The following is a 17,208-nucleotide window of genomic DNA, read 5'->3' on the forward strand; positions in this document are numbered from 1 at the left end:
CTTGGTCTTTGTCCCCTCCTGCTACTGGTGGAGTTGTTCCTATTTCTGAGGTGTCTGGGTCTCATCTCATCACCTAGGGGTGGTTCAGGTACAGCCAGCCTGGGGCCTGGCTCAGCCTTCCTAAGCATCATTTTTCTTCCTAAGCATCATTCCCATGGAGAAGCAGGAGCCGGAAGGCCCCATGACAAGTGGAGATCCCCTCCAGAGCTTATAGTGGGACTGTCACCCTCAGGCAGCTCACTGGCCCAGCCGTCACCCCTCCCTTGACAGTACCTCCTAAATCAGGAGGTACTAGGCCTACTCTGAACATGCCTGGCCCAGCATTTAGACACACGATCATTGGGATCTCAACAACCCCGTGAGATTTTCCCACTACCCAGGTTTCTTCGTGGAGGGAAACCAAGGCTCACAGAGATCCAAATGCAGTCCGAGGTCCAGCACAAAGACCAAGCTGGAATTCAAACTCAGGCTGGCTTGAGACGAAGCCCTGAATTTTCTCCCTTGGGTTCACGCTTTGTTGGCTCCCATGGGCTTCCTTCTTATGCACACCCCCGATTCTGTGACTCTCGCTGGATCAGGCTCAGGGAAAGAAAATCACTGGGAAACTTCCACTTGGTGACTGGCTCCCACTGGAGCCTGCACCTCTTCCTGTCGGTGTCTCCCACAGGGATGCCCAACTTGGTCCTCCATAACCAGGCCACAGTCCCCAGGGTACAAGGTACACTGTTCATTGTCTTGTTCTTCAGAACTCGTGATACTCAAAAGGCCACGTCCAGGGCTATGGACCTGCGTTCCCTTGACCAGTTTAAGACCACCGACCGGGCAAGAGGCACATCTTGGGCTGCTTCCAGATGCCCAGAACTCTTCACCTACCTCCGAGCTACCCGGCTCAAAAACACATTCACCTCTCCCACCAGGTACCTTCCGAGTGGGAGGCAAGACAAGGCGCTCTGACCTGAGTCCCCAACTGCTTCCCAGAGACAACCTCAGGCGTATTCAAAAGTTGGAAAACAGAGAACACACAAGAAGTCACCTTTCAATAATCAGTGCAGACGAAATATCACCGCTTTTATTAATATGAGAGTTGAAACCAGGTCCTGGCAAGTGCCCTGGTGTAAGCAGCAAGCTACACAGACACACCTTTTCCCCTCTCCTCAGCCTCTGGCTCCAACATTCCAGCTCCCCGACTTGTTGACCATTTCCAAAGCCCCAAGGACTGCTCTTCACCCCGTCACGTGCCCACAGCCTGCATTTCCCTGGGATAAGTGACTCTTTCGCTAGGAAAGCAGCACGTTCCCCCAGGACCCTGCGGTTCTTCCTTGGTCCAAGCAATCAGAGAGCCATCCCCAAGCCCAACTTCCCTGTCCTAAGAGATGGAGGACATAGACACCTGTATCTGCTCCATATCACCAAAAGAAACAGAGTAGAGACGGTGACTCACCATTGGCTTATGGTTGGGGAAGAACGTTTGCTCCACAAGAGGGAACTTCTCAGGGCCCAGGGAATGGAAGATCTTAATGAGCTGCGAGAACTATGGATGGAAAGGGAGAGAACGTCAGTCGCTGTTTTTACCTGCTAAGGGAAACCACCCACTTGGTCCTGGGTGTCAGGCATCTGGCCTCCAGTAGTTTTCCCCACCCCTAGACAAAAGCCAGCTTCCTTGGCTGGACAGTCATCCTCTCCAGCACCTAGCTGCATCCACCCCTCCATTCCTGCCCAAGGACCAGGGAGCAGGTAGATCTCTGGGTTCAGCACAACCACATTTAATGAGCACTTACTACATTCTCAGCATTCCACCCAGGGTCCTCGTCCACAGCACAACCTGCTGGCTGGCCTTCACGTCACCCTGGCTCGCAATGCCTTTCTTTCCACCGTGGAGTAGCTTTTGGTGTAGACACCGGGTCTAGCATTTCTGGGTGCAAAACCTTGGTCTGTCACTCACAAGCTGTGTGAGTTGGGAGGTCCCTGAAGGTTCCTGAGGTTTGGTTTTCTCAGTGGTAAGGAGGGGTCCTACCTCACTGCAGTGTTAAGGATTCGTGACAGAGCAGCGCCTGGCCCCTGGGAGCCTGGAACGTTAGGCGCTATGATTGACACACATTTTTCTCTGCTTTTCAACCTGCTTGTTTCCAACGGCTCAGGCCACGTCCCCTCCCACGGTGCCCCTCCTGCCTGTGCACTTCCCCACTGGAGGGAAGATTAGCGCCTGTCTCCAGAGAGAGAGGGAAAGTCCGGGAGCAGCCTCTCAGGCTTCGCGCCAGAACTGGGCTCCACTACGGGGACCACATACTGCACCTGGGGGACAGACTGCAGGTGCACATTCGGGACGCTGATGTCTTGCTGGAGTAGAGCATGAGAGATCTGAGAACTGGAAACGGGTCGGAATGGGGAGGGAGGGTCCCTGGAGCAGATGACTCATGGCATCTAAGATTCAGGTGCCACTATTCGGCTGCCAGTTACTACTGGTTCGCAGGCTTGGGTTTCCTCATCTGTAAATGGAGCTATTAACAGCAGGGAGGGGTCAGAGTGGGGGTTGGGGAGGGCCCTGGAGCAGTAAGAGGGTTCAGGTTCTCTGGGTGTGCAGTGAGGGCAGTGTGTGCTAAGAGCCTGGGAGGTTGCCAGGGCAGTGGCCTCAGGTGCAGGGGACAGCAATTGAAGAGTCTTGAGGGTGTCCACCATAGGCTACCAGGACCCCTAGACCAGACCAAGGAGCTTAGAATCCACCCAAAAGGTGAAGAAGAGCTTCAGGGAAGAACAATTTAGACTCTCAAAAGAAAACAAGCTGGGTGCAGTGGCGCACGCCTATAATCCCAGCGGCTCTGGAGGCTGAGGCAGGAGGATCGTGAGTTCAAAGCCAGCCTCAGCAAAAGCGAGGCACTCAGCAACTCAGTGAGACCGTGTCTCTAAATAAAATATAAAATAGGGCTGGGGATGGGGCTCGAGGGCCCCTGAGTTCAATCCCTGGTATCCTCCCCCAAAGAAAAGGAGCTGTGATTTGCTGCTGGGCACAGGTGCTCAGTAGTTGGGGACAAGCCTTATGCAGACTGGCTGGGGGCACCCCAGTACTAAGCCTAGACAGAGAGAAGGGGGCAGCACAGGAACTTTCTGCCTCAGCCCAGGATTGCTGTGCAAACTTTAGGTGGAGCCTGCAGGTGCAGTTCAAGCTAGAGTCAACCGAGAGGGCGCAGGAGGCCTCAGCAATGATGTAGGGGAATGATGTTGGGTAGGGGTCCCTCGCTTCCCAGGTAAGGGAGCTGGAGTCCAGGGAGGGAGAGAAATTCTATGCAGGTTTTGGAGAGGCTACCAGTTGCTACCCGCTCCGCCAGCTTAGGTTTCCTCGTCTGTACGATGGAAACGTTAACAGAAGCTACTCATCAACGTAGTTCTAAAGATAAAACACGATCTACATGCCAGGGGCTCAGAACAGAGCACAGTGAGGGCCAGAGAATTCAAGTTGTGACCATCAGGACCACTGCGTGGAAAAACAAAGCAGACGAGCTGATATTGAGGAACCTTTCCTAACAGTGGCACTTGAAGCTTAGATGCCAAGAGGCTCAGGTAGGGCAGAATGAGAAGGAGCCCAGGAACGGTTTTGGTGGTCAAGACTGTATACAATTAGTGCATGTCGTCCTTCCATAAATATTGAGTGACCGTCAGCATAGACTTGTCCCCGGTACAATAGACAATGATAACTGTCACCATTTACTGAGAGAGAGTTGCGCCAGCCACCATTGTAAGCACTTTACGTGTATGAACTCAAAACCAGACCAGAAAGCCTCTCCTATTATCACCATTTTCCAAAGAAGGAAGAAGCTGAGTTCGGACAAGTGAAGCAGCCCTGCTTGAGGGCCCGCAGCTCCAAAGTGGAGAGACCTGGCCTGGGCGGCTGGGCTGCAGAGCCCACGCCTTGGCCTCTGCCCCACCCCATCATGTGGCCTCAGAGAGACAGGGAGACGGGGCCCACCCGACGGCCCCGAGCTGCACAGAGCACATTCTGTATACACAGTCTCCGCTTCCCTGTCCTCTGTCCTCCTTCACGTCCCCCTTGGTACTTATCGCAGGGCATAGCGCCTAGTTGACATGTTTACGAAGGCACTTCAAGTGCTGGAGCCCTTTGGAATGTGAGATCTGCAGGGTGGGCAGGGGCTGGGGTCTGATTCCTTCCCCGATGTGTTTCTGGGACTCTGGACAGTCCCCGGAACACAGTACACACTCAAAAAATCATTTGCCGGGCGCGCCTCTGAATTCCTTCTAGTAAGGGAGACAGATAGTTCACAAATGAGCAGATATGGTTCCAGGTGCAGGTCAGAACTGGGGGGGAACAAAAAGCAGAGTAAGGGAGGGGGCGTGGGGGGCTGGCTGTTCTAGGAGAAGCTGTCTTGGCGGTATTTGGATGGAGGCTCAAACAAATCAAGTGAATGAATGAAACTAATGAGTCATGGGGAAAAATCAAGTCTCCAGGCCGGAAAGCAACGGCTTCAAGTCCTGTCTTAGCTACTCCTTGGCCTCGAACCCTGGGTGGGTTTCTTACCACGCAGCATGGTTTTCTCTTCTATAGTAAGTGCTCACTAAATGACACCGGCTGTTAGCAATAATGATCCCGCCATGATGGAATGCTGAGAACAGTAAATTGCCCTTTGCGACCGATGTTAGGACTCGCACTGTACCGTAATTTGCTATCCCATAATATATGTTAGGCAGCAATCTCAAGGGGACTCCCCAGAATGTTTTGAAGGAGATACTTTTCCTGATGGAAGCCCCCATGGGGGTGAATGGGCCCATTTCAAGAAGGGGAGGCCCCCTGCTGGCCCTCTGTTCCCTCTGCGAGGACCTGGCCCATCACCTACCACCCAGGGCTTGCTGCAGAAGTTGTAGACGGAGTAGAGGGAGTTGACGGCTGGCAGCCCTCCGTACTGGAGGCCGATGACCAGGCTCCGGTAATCCTCGCCCAGGGCCATACTGTAGGCGTGCTGACGGACCAGGATGAAGTCGGGCTTGAAGGATCTGCCGAGAGAGAGTCACCAACAGCGTCAGTACAGGATGCGGGGGGCCTCGCTGGGGCACCAGGGCATGGGCTGTGGCTTGCCGGGCATAGGGCTGACCTGGTCACTGGTGTGGTCACTGCCCCTTGGGAACTCTTAGCTCAGAGTCTGTGCAGGGCTGGGAGGGTGAGGATGAAGGTCAGAGCGGATGCAGCCACTCATCTTTCAAGTTCAAGACTGAAAACGCCATGTACTCTCTCTCCTGTGATTTTTTTGCAACCAGGAGAAAATATATTAAATAATTCAGTGAATAGACCAGATTCTGCTGGGCTGTGGGTGCTACACTGAATGTTTTCACCTGTGGGGAGACCAACTGCCCCGGCAGTGGGTATTGTGGCCATCAGTTTTGCAGATGGGCACCCAAGGCTCAATGAGACTAAACTCCTTGCTCAAAAAGATGAGCTGTAGGTGAGCCAGGGCATAGCTGCTTAGGAGGCTGAGGCAGGAGGATCACAAATTCAAAGCCAGCCTCAGCAACGGTGAGGCGCTAAGCAACTCAGTGAGACCCTGTTGCTAGATTAAATACAAAATAGGGCTGAGGATGTGGCTCAGTGGTTGTGTATCCCTGAATTCAACCCCTGGTCCCCCCGTCCCCCCCAAAAAAAAGACATGCTGTAGTTGAGTGACTGGGCTGGTCTGGCTCTCAACCATTTCAGATGAAATGTGTAGCAGTAGCAACCCCCAGAAGGTAGCAGGAGTATTCACGTAATGGTCAGATGAGTGCCAGGCTCTCTGCCAGGCCCCTCTGAGATGTGATTCTGGCAAAGGCTCCGAGCTGGGGCAGGTCTGGACCATTCGTCCAATTTATAGTTGGGCGTGCTGCAGCTCAGAGAAGTTAGCTGGCCTTGAACTTGGGTCATCTGACTCCAAGTCCATACCCTTTTTACCTCATTGCAGGGCTCCTGGTGGATTTACACATTGTTTTATTCACACTGTCAAGGGCCAAACTATTTCTGGATTCCTCGCTTCTAAGTCACCTGAAAAAAAAACTCAGCCTCTTTGTAGATATGAGGTCTTTGCTCCTCGTGGTGTGCACGATCAATCCACTTAGCTCTTTTGGAGCCAGGCCCTTAACTTCAAATAAATTGTGTCTCTTTAAAATAATTCAAATGTAAGTTAAAAATAGCTCTCGAAGGGAAAGGACTGGTCCCCACTGGAGACAGAAGGAAAGAACGTGCAGGTGCGGATGATTCTCAAATCACAGTGAGCATGGTCCCTGCCCTACTCCCAGGGCCTGACATGGTGGCAGCAGGTGTGCAATGAATATGTGTTGAAGGGCTGGACAGTGTGCAGGAGCTTCACTCACCTCACTGCCAAGGGCAACACCAAGGTCTCTTGGCCAACTGGTAACTCGGGTGAAGGAAGCCACTTGGACAGCGGCATCCTCTTCCCGCAGGGGATGCCTAGTGTGTTCAAGGGATGGCAGTGGGAAGAAATGGAGAGTGTGTGTGTGTGTGTGTGTGTGTGTGTGTGTGTGTGTGTGTGTCTCCAACATGAATCTGATGACAAAAAGGAACACTCGTTTGTAAATGTAACCGTTTTCTGCCTTTATCTGATTTTTTTTGGGGGGGGAAGGAACTAGGGATTGAACCCAGGGCTTTGCAAATATGAGGCAAACACTTTGCCACTGAGCTACATCCCAGCTCCCTGTATCTGATTTTAAAAACAGTATCAAAAAAATCTATGGGAATGCTTTGACAACTAAGAGAAAATTTCTAATAATCTACTATACCGTATTTAATATGCATCCATACTCTTAAATGATTTTATACTTTCTGTTAATTATGATTTTTGAATCTTTTCACATAGTAGTATTATATCAGCATTTCTGCTGCTATCAAAACACCAGCAAATATATAGTTTCTGAGAGCTGCATAACAATCCACTGAATAGACACGCCACAATGAAGTTCCCAGGCACCTACACTGCCTAGAAGGGGGTTTTCAATATTTCACTAGTCCATAATTGCAGACAAATCAATGCCAACATTTTAAACTATGCTTGTAAGACAGATTCTAAGTGGGATTAATGGATTAAAGGATATGAGTTATTTTCAAAAAATGTTTCTTTTTTATCTTTTAAGGTACTTTCCACCAATCTCCTATGAGAATGTCCATCTCACAACAGTCTCACCAACACTGCGGTTTTGGAATACTGTGTTTTTTGGATCATGGACTTCCCCCAAGCTCCTCTGCATCTCATTGTTGTTTCGGTTTGCATGGTTTGGACACTAGTTACATTGAATATTTTTTTCTTAACCATTTGCATTTTCTTTCCTGTTTCCATCGTTTCCTGTTTTAAAATAAAAGGGGGCCTTTTTTTTGCTCCTTGATGAGGGCGTTGTGTGTTAGGGACGCTGTCCTCGACCCAGTATACACGCCAATGTCTTCCCTGGATGCTGGCTTATCCCTTCTTTCTAAAGGGCTGTCCATCTTTTTCCAAAGCACACAAACACATTTTCCGTGGCCCCCCGTCCAGTCTATTAGTGGCTCAGTTTTTCTTTCTCTCTCCGCTGTGCTGTTCAGAGAGTCCCCCGGGTTACGGTCTGACCTTGCCCCTCCCTGACAGTGTGGGCTCCAGGGTGGACCCCAGCGGCAGCAAACGTGGCATCTCACGGGGGCAACACCCCCTTCATCTGTGGGGGAAGCAGCTGCAGGGCTGATGTTGACGGGCTCCTAGGTTTTCCTTATTTGCAGAGAATTCATAATGGGGCGCAACCAAGATCAAACAAACAAAACCTGGCTGCCGAGAGAGAGAGAGGGCGCCCAGACCGAGTTCCAGGAGCAGAACTCTCTCACGATGTCTGCTCCCAGACGTCTCTCTTCAGAGCTTCCAAAAGCCACACTGAAGTCAGAATTATTCTGATGCTTTGACCCAAAAGACAAAGGTCACCTCCAATTCGTCTTTAGGATTTGGGCACCTATCTCCAAATTCCACAAAATGCTCTATCAAAATTGCACCCCTTCCTAAAGCCCCCTAACGCCTCCCAACGACAGCTCCTCACGATGCCACAAGGCCCCAGGTTGGGGCTGGGGGCTGTTGGTTTTCCATCTTCCTCCCCTTGTCACCCCTGACCTCCCCCTGAGTCACACTGGCCACTCTCCTTCCTCCAGCTCCTCTCCCTGGATGGTCTTGTCCCACGGGGTCAGAGGGGCCCCATCCTCCAAGACCCCTGTCCCATCTATGGTATCAAAACTCGGCCCAGCCCTCACAGGGCCCGCTTTCTCTTCTTCCTGGCTCCTGTGGAAATTGTAGTCGTCCTGTTCCATATAGTTGCTCTCTGTCCCTCTCTCTCCTTGAAAGATGTCAGCTCGGTGAGAAAAGGGACATGCTTGTCTTGGGCAGGGGAACCCTGACCATGTGTTCAGGTGAAGGATTGCATTGGCGAACGTGGGTGCCAAGGAGTAGCTCGTGAGCGACCAGGCAGTGAAATGAGGGGCCCCTTCCCTCGTGGTCCTAGAGAGGAGACCAGGTCTGGTAGCCAAAGTATCCCGTGGGTGACCTGCGTCCCCTAGTCACTACAGGGCCACTCTACGGGGACACGAGTTCAGTATTTACAGAGAAAGGTTAGTATTACCCAGAGGTTTTTAGCCCCTGGGAGTTCAAGTTGGTCCCCATGACCTCGGAGGATTCTCACATCCAGTGTGTAAAGGACATTTCCCAGGGGTGACGTATCAGGGTGGACCAGAGTTTAAGTTTGGTTTTTCATCACTACGGAGAATGCTGAGTCCTTGGCTGCAAGTCCAGGGCGGAGGGATTGGCGAGGATGATGGAGAAATTAGTAGCTCAGGCCAGGTGCCCAGTCCCTTCCCTTGAAGCCAGCACCCCGGCTTCTCCATCCAGCCAGGGGACGGCCAAGTCCTGTATGTCACCCCAACCTCCGTGAATGTGTCCCCCAGCCGTTACCAAGCCCGGACAGTGGACCAAAGGTGCCTACAGAGGTCGGGGATCCCGAGGCGGCTGGACATGATCCCTGCTCTCATGACTCTAGCGACCCAGGCGGCTTTGCTCAGTGAGGGAGCAGGAGCGTGGGGGAGATACTAGGGCGCCAGATGTGGGCTCAGCTTTTTCTGGGGGTAGGTAGGGGTAAGCATGTGGGGGAGGCTTGGATCTTGAAAGAAAAGCAGCACCTTGAGAGCGGGCAGGGGTTTGAGGGTGCTCCAGGCAGTGGTGGCACCTGTGACCAAGGGATGGGCTCCGTAACAGGGCTGTAGTGGCCTGCGCTGGCTTTTGCTTGGTCTGCTCGTCTCCTCTGTCTGCCAGCAGAGCGCCCATCACGGCATTTCCTTCCCTGGTCGGGAACTGAGTGAGGATTGAACCTCGGAGGCACAACGTGCCTTCTAGCGGGTGAGCTGAGGAGCCAGCTAAGGCCAAGAAGCAAGCTGGGCTGTCGGGGACCACTTTCCAGCTCCACGGAGGTGTCCCTTCAGTCAAAAGTGCTGGTTGGGAACAGAGACAAAGGCCCCGTCAACACCAGCAGAGCCTGAACCCTACTGAGCCGGAACCAGAATCATCTTTCTCTTCTGAGCTGCGTGAGCTATGAAGTGACCCCCGCACCCCGTTTCCTGTTCCTCAGTAGGTTAGACTGCGTCAGTTGCTTTCTACCAATATGGCTCTGATATTGAGAAGAAGGGGCCAAGTTTCCAGATAGTTCCATGGTTGGAGTAGAGGTAGGATTTGGCAGCAAGAGATGAGGTTGGGCGAACAATTCCAGACACCCCTGTTAGGCCCCTTGACACTCCACTCTGTCTGCCATGCCCATCCCTGTGTCTCTCACGTCCGGGCAAGGGAGGTCCCCTTCAGTCCCACACAGGAGGGCACTTCCTGGTTGGAGACTTTCACTGTTTCTCTCTCTCTCTCCCTCTCTCTCTCTCCTTTGCTATTTCAGCTTTAGATTTAATAGGACTCTATTAGTTGGGTTCTTGATCCCAGGTATTTCTCAGAAGTGGCTGCTGGCACGGCAGAGGAAGCCCAGGAGGATGGGTAATTAGACGGCAAGGACGGGACAGGTGATTCATGGTAGGGATTAGGGCAGGCTCCAGGCAGCGTCGAGAGGCAGGGGGCCAGAGGCTAAGTGACTTCTAGCCGTTGCAGAAGTGTCATAATTCCCTCAACTATGCAGAGGCCGCAGTAGCAAGAAGGGATCTTGGTGGGGCTTTGCCTGGGACCTGAGTTAATGAGCAGAAGCCTCATTATTCTCAGCCGCTTGACTGCTATTTTGTAACTGTCCCCTGTCCTTCACCATCCAAGCTGGCCAAGAGGGATGATCATGCTGATTGGGGTCACCTGCTGGCTCCTCATGCCCAGATCAGAGCCCAGCCAGGCCCTGGGGAGGTTCCAGACTCTCTGACCTTCCTGTGTTCCAGCAGAGAGACGTCAAGCTTTCTCTAACGGTCTTCCTGCTTCCCTGACCTTCTGTCCCTCCCACCTCTGACAATGCAACCTGTGGTACCACATCTAGTGGAAGTCACCCAGGAGGCCGAGCAAAACAGCAGAAGGAGGGCAAGCCATCTGCAGGGTCTCCAGGGTCCCCAGGGCTTCGCATCACACCACCCTGCTGCAAGAAGAAACCAGAGGAAATGGGCGCTGTGCAGATGGAGGGCTGGGCCTGACCATATGGAAGGACTTTGGGAATGAGCGATGCTTCCCGCCAGCCTGGGGGCTGTAAGAAATTAGTCCAGGCCGAAAAGAAAGGAGGTGGCAGCCAACCAAGAATCTGAGGAAGAGCAGACAAGGGGAGGCTACCTCCAGGCTGTGTGGCAGCTTCCAGCGGCGGGCTGGAGGGGAAGGGGCCCCGTGGGGACGACAGGCAGCCGGGCTCTGTGATGAACCCCGGGGCCCCTCTCTGCAAAGTACTGGGAGGTTAATAAAACCCAGATGCGAGTTGCTAGAGGAAGTGAATTCCTCACCTCCCGTCTCAGCCCCAGGATCTCGGTGTCTTTATCCTGATCAGTTCCTTCCCTTTCATGTTGGAGAAGGAGTCCCCCAGACTCCATCCTCTTCCTCTTTCGCCCTGGAAAGATCCTGCCTGTTACGGTTTGAATTGTGTCCCACCCAAAAGGCAGGTTGAAGTCCTGAGCCCTGTTGCCCACGAAGGTGACCTGATTTAGAAATAAGGTCTTTGCAGATGTGGTCAAGCTAAGATGGGGTCACGCTGGAGTCGAGTGTGCCGAATCTAATGACCGTGCCTTTGTAAGAGGGGAATCGGGACACGGACACCCAGAGAGGAAGAGGAGAATGTCATGAGATGAAGGAATGAGTCAGAGATTACAGTCATGTGTCTGGGATCCAGGGAACGCTTTGGCAACTCTCAGAAGCCAGCAAGAAGCAAGAAAGATTCTGCCCTAGAGCTTCCTGCCGACACCTCAATTTCCAGCTTCTAGCTTCCAGGATTCTGGGAGAGTAAATCTCTGTTGTTAAAGCCACCCAGCCGAGGCACTGTGTTCTGGCAGTCTCCGGAACCAAATCTACTGTGCGACCCCAATATTCCCTCTTCTTAGAAGCTTGCACGGCTTTCTGGCTTTCCCATCCACAGTCCTGTTCTCCAATGGCCAAAATAGCACTTCTCTTTGTCTGTTGAAGCTACTGTAGCAAAATGCCCCAGGCTGGGTGGCTTATAAACAACAGAAGCTGATTTCTTATGGTTCCAGAGGCTGCCAAGTCCAAGGTCAAGGCAACAGTGGATTTAGTGCCTGCTGAAGTTCTACTTCCTGGTTCATGGTCGATGTCTTCTAGCCGCGTCCTCGTAAAGCAGAAGAGACAAGGGAGCTCTCTCTTAATAAGGCCACGAATCCCACTCATGAGGACTCCACCCTGAAGACTTTATCACTTTCCACGGGTCCCACCCAATACCGTCACAGTGCGCGTCCCTCAAGCATAGCAAGCCCCAACCTTGGCAATAAGAAAACCTTTATTTCAAGGTTAAAAATGAACTGAAAGTTTGGGGATGTTCATTTTTATATAAAACAATGAGCAAATTGGCAAACCTATAAGCTCACAGAGGTGTTTTGTGGGTTTTTTTTTTTTTTGGAATAGAGAGTCACTCAAAGGCTGACCTCATTATTTGAAGGGGAAGGTGGGAAATAGGGATAAAAAGAATGCAACACCTTTTTACAAGCAGGAAAAAGCAGTGAGGTTATCTTCACTGTGGAAAAAATGAAAGATGTAGCAGTGAGGTCATATCATGGAACATGCCACGGCACAAGTTCACGTGACCTGGAACAATGGAAGAGAGAAACGGTTTGATGATTTCAGCAGTGAAACATGTTGGAAGGAGAGATGGAAAACGGCTTGTTAGGTAAGGCGGTGAGATGGCAGTGTGTGATTTCTTTTGAAAATTCCCAGTTTTGTTGTAACCTGGTTTTGAGCACTAACTAGAGATTTCAGTTGACACAAATTGGATAAATGGATGGACTGATGGACGGATGGATGGATGGATGGATGGATGGATGGATGGATGGATGTGTGGATGGATAGATAGATGGGGAAACAGGTCACCCCCTAGACCTTACAGCCCCATGAGCTGTCTCCCTTCTTCCTCCCCTCTCTAGACCTGTTGGACAAGGCCGTCGGTGCCTGCCAGCCCTCGGCCATGCACCCGTCTCTATGATCCTCTCTGGTGGCCTCTTTTTCACTCCAGTGAAATTGCACTGAGGTCCCTTATAAATGCCAAAGCCTCAGATCAAATGGCTTACTGTGTCCTCGCTTTCTCTGATTTCTAATTATAGCTAATGTACAGTGACACTCTAGTCCAAGCCCTCTTTGGAGCCTGAAGAGGAAAACTGATAAGGAAACTGAGGCCAGGAACTATGAAGGAACTTGCCAAAGTCACACAGCTATCCGGGGAAGAGACACGCGCCAGCCCCCGCAGCCTGCCGACTCTGGAGCAGGGTTTCTAACATCAGCACTATGCATACTTTGGAGCTGGATGATTCTTTGCTGCGGAGGTGTGTGTCCTGTGCATTCTAGAATGTTAGGCACATCCCTGGCCTCAAGCCATGAGACACGGTAGCAATTCCATGCCCAGCGGTGGCAACTAGAAATGTCTGCAGACATTGCCAAGTGCTCTGTGGAATCACCTCTCTTCAGGGGCTTTTCCCATCTTGTCCTCACAGGCAAATAATGAGAATGACTCAGATTTATAGATCACTGCGGCTGTGCCAGGAATCATTTCTAGGCCTTTAATTAGGCTATCTTTAATTCTCACAATGACCTTACAAGATATCCTCATTTCTCAAGAAACTCAGCCACAGAGAGATTAAGCAAAGGGGGAAGGAGATCCACCAAAGATTCAGATGCGGGTCTTTAGGCTCCAAAACTGATTTGCACAACCCTCCTCCAGGGCAGAGTAGGTGTTAGGCACATAGTAGGTGCTCTGGAGGTCCACATGGACATGAATCCAGAAGGGACACGGCTTCACTTCTCAGTGCCCTGGTGCATCTAAAGTCAACAACATTTCACCAAATAACAGGAAAACAGTATCAGGACGTGCCAGAAGGTTATGAAGGGTTGCAGGGAAATTAAGGCGTCATGTAGTCGCGGCTCTGCCCTTGCCTTGCAGAGTCTTGGCAGAATCTGGGCCTCAGTTCCCTTGCTGGTGGCAGGGACCTCTGAGGGTGCTCTTGGGCCCTTCACTTCCGACATGACTTTCAACTCCTTCCCTCTCCTGTGCATCCCCTTGCTGTATTCTGTCACCTAGAAAAGGTTTTCTAAGAATCAGTTCTGACCGTCGGGTACTCGCTGAGTGCCAGGAACTTGTGGAGGGCCTTTTAAGCAATGTGTCCTGGAATCCTCACACAAAACCTCTGTGAAGTCGGCACTTAGCTTGACCTGGGTTCCCCGGAGGCAGAAACTGAAACAGAGATTCCTGGAGAGAGCGCTCTGTGCGGGGAAGTCTCTGGGTAAAAGCTGGGCTTGGCCAGATCCACGGGGGGTCCCTGGATCTTGAAAAAAGAGGGCTGGGCCGTGTCCTGCGTAGCAGTCACAGATTCCCCTGGCAGGTGGCGGTGGGGGGAGTTTGGCCTCCCACCAGCTCAGAGATGCAGTTGCCATCAGCTGAAGGTGACGCAGAGGGCCATGGGCATAGCCACTGCTGGGTGCACCAGCTGTCACAGAGGTGCTGAGCAAAGAACAGGCCTCAGTTATGCAGAACTAGTACTGGCCCCTGTTGTGGCGCAGGAGAACTGAGACCCGAGTGCTTAGACCCATTCCCAGGAATCATCAAGCCCACAGGTTGGAGTGTCGGAGGGTTCGGATCACACACTAACCGCATCACCGATAAAGAGGCCCTACCCCCGAGGGCAGGACGCGGGTCTGAAGGGCCTGTTTCCCGGGCACAGTGAAGACACCCGTGGGTGCTGAGATGTGCTTGGAAAGACTGTGTGGGAGCTGCCACCCTCCAGGCTGGGGGCCTCTGGGACAGGGCTCTGGAGGGGTGCTGCCCTCGCCCAGGAGGGTCCTGGGGCAACCGCCCTCCAACAGCTGCCCGAACTCCGTGAGCTGTCAGTGGCCTGCTCCCTGCGCAGGGCCGGCCTCCTGCCAGGCCGCCTGACAGGGGACAGGAGCATTATTCACGGGGAGATAAGGCAGCTGATGAGAGATGGGCCTCCGAGCAGCTGTTGCTCAGCCGCGGCTGGAACGGATGCTGGAGCAGCAGAGGGAGCGGGGAGGGGGAGGCCCATTTTAAGATAAAAAATGATGGCGTTGCTGAGGGCTGACGGGGGACTCATTTCAACCCAGGCCGGGAGCGAGGACGCACTCATACCCGGGCCTTCCCCACGGTGTCCGCCTGATGGGCTTCCCTCGGGCCAGCTGTTGTCCCCTGGGCAGGAGATTCCCACCCGGTGAGTGGCCCCTCTGTGCCGGCCAAGGAGCTGGGTCCAGGAAGAGCTCCACGCTCCTATCTGGGTCACAGCCGGGAGTCAGTAGGTGGCCCCACAGTGACCTGGTGGCACCCGTCTCAGGGGACCCAGCCCTTTGGGGCTGCTGCCCTAGACCTGACCTCTTCCCTCGCAGCTAGCCCACACAGGATGGAAGTTTCCAGGCTGGGGAGCTGGAGGGGGTACGGGTCTTTTTCATCCTGTTTTATGAAGGAGCCATTAAAAGGGATGTGACGTCTGTCTGTGGGGCGACCTGAGTTCCAGGCATGAAGCTTCTGGTCATCTTCCTGGGCAACACGTGCTGTCCCCACGGCCCCTGGGTCACCTCCCTGCCTGACCCCATGGAGAGCTTCCTCAAAAGCCAGGGCCTGGGCCCCCCGACCCACCAACCCGCCTGTCTAACTCTTTGTTAGAGGCCAGCGCAGGGGAGGGTGTGCCCAGGCTCCTTCAGGGCATCTGTGATGTTGGATGTCTCTCTCTCGAAAGGCCTACAACAAACGCAGCAGAACGTCGAGATCTGACGAGCTGTCATGAATATGAACGACGGGTAAGGTTTATGAAGTGTTGGGCACTTGTCCTTTTAAGAGCTTTAACTTAATCCTGACGGCTGCCCTTTGAGGTAAGAGTGTGTGTGTGTGTGTGTGTGTGTAAGTCAGAGGCTCAGAGAGGTTCAGGAACCCTCCAGCCTCCAAGGTGAACAGCTCGGCTTCACAGTGGAATCTCTCAACTTCCTCAGTGTGTTGGTATTTGACCTGCTGTTCTCTGTACTTTTTCTCTGTTTGAAATAGTTCAGAATTCTCTGAAAGGATCGGAAAGAAATAAACCAAGACGTTATTGTTTGCCAAATCAGCATATTCCACCTTCCATGCGTAGAATCATTCCAAATTTTAAAGTACATGTGAATATTTAAAAAGAAAAAGAAGAAAAAAAATGCCAGTGTTGTCCCTGCTCCCCCGGGCCTCGGAGGCTCCTGCCCTTGTGCCCGCCCCTGTAAGCTCCTCCCTCCCCGTCTCTGCCAGCCCCACCACACCACACCCTTGGGTCCTGTTTCTCTCCAGGGCCGTGAGCCCCAGCAGGGAGGGTGGACGCTGGGGTGGCAGCTATACTTCCAGGACCTGGCCAGGTGCAAAGACTCTAGCTGCTCAATAAAATGATTCAACTCAAGGGGGACCTGGGGACTGAGCAGCCCTGGAGAGAGAGGCCCTGGGGGGCTGTGGGGAAGAGCCCCCCCTCCCTGCTGGAGACACATGGCAGTGATTTGCAGGACCATCACCAGGCGGGTTTCCAACTTAAATGCTTCCAGCCGCGCCTCCGCTGTGGGCAGGAACTTCTGAAGACAGGAGCTTGGCTGCCTCCGGCTCAGCCCAGGGGAGGGGGCGGGAGCAGGTGTAGAGCGAGCTTGCTGTGTCTGACCTGTCATGTCTGGGGCTGGTTGGCACCTGCCAGCCCACCCTCTTCCCTCTGGCTCAGGGATTCTCCAGCTTGGCTGCATTCAGGAATCCCCCGGGGAGCCCTAAGATCTATTCACACCGAGTCCTCCCTCCTCTTCCTCCGCCCCCGGATATTCTGATATACAGCCAGGGGCCACCTCAGGGTGCTCTGGTCAGTGACCAGCCATATTTACGAAGGGGGTCCTAAGATGATAATGGGGCTGAAAAATTCCTACCACTCAGTGAGATCATCAGCATCACGACACCAGAGAGCAACACAGTGGTGACGTGGCAGACACACCTACCGAGCTGCCCACCCTATAAAAATAGAGCACAGATGATAACGTGCAGCAGATAATACTTGATAAGTACAAATAGCTATGTTGCTGGTTTTATAAACACTATACCACACTTTAAAATCAGTCTAGACTGTATTATTTCCATTTATTTAAAAAAAAAATCAAGACCAGGCACGGTAGCATCCACCTGTAATCCTAGCATCTCAGGAGGCTGAGGCAGGAGGATCATAAGTTCAAAGTCAGCCTCAGTAAAAGTGAGGCACTAAGTGAGACCCTGTCTCTAAATTAAAAAAAAATAATAATAATACAAAATGGACTGGGGACGTGGCCCAGTGGTTAAGTGCCCCTGGGTTCAATTCCTGGTACCAAAAAACAAAACAAAACAAAAGTCAGTTTACTATAAAACTGTGGTGTTATCCCAGCAGCCGCCTCAGGCACCTCGTGGTTGCACACAAAGGTCATGTCCAGCGACTGACCCTTGCCACCTAGGTGTGGTGAGTACCCTGCCTGATGTCCGCTGGGGATGAAATCGGAGCACCTCCCCTTTGTCGAACTCAGACTG

General features: G+C 52.6%; 1 protein-coding gene across 2 annotated transcripts in view; it reads right to left on the minus strand.

Annotated features, from left to right (window-relative positions):
* The window catches only part of Syn3 (synapsin III), a 374,313-nt gene that overhangs the window by 258,420 nt on the left and 98,685 nt on the right, over positions 1 to 17,208 (minus strand). For both annotated transcript variants that reach the window (XM_076853264.2, XM_076853263.2), the window contains 2 exons: positions 4,845 to 5,001; positions 1,442 to 1,531 (listed from right to left, as the gene is read on the minus strand). In XM_076853264.2, the coding sequence (XP_076709379.1) occupies positions 1,442 to 1,531; positions 4,845 to 5,001 (247 nt within the window). The remainder of the gene's footprint in view (positions 1 to 1,441; positions 1,532 to 4,844; positions 5,002 to 17,208) is intronic.

Source organism: Callospermophilus lateralis, chromosome 4, assembly GCF_048772815.1.
Source record: "Callospermophilus lateralis isolate mCalLat2 chromosome 4, mCalLat2.hap1, whole genome shotgun sequence".
Taxonomy (NCBI): Eukaryota; Metazoa; Chordata; class Mammalia; order Rodentia; family Sciuridae; genus Callospermophilus; species Callospermophilus lateralis.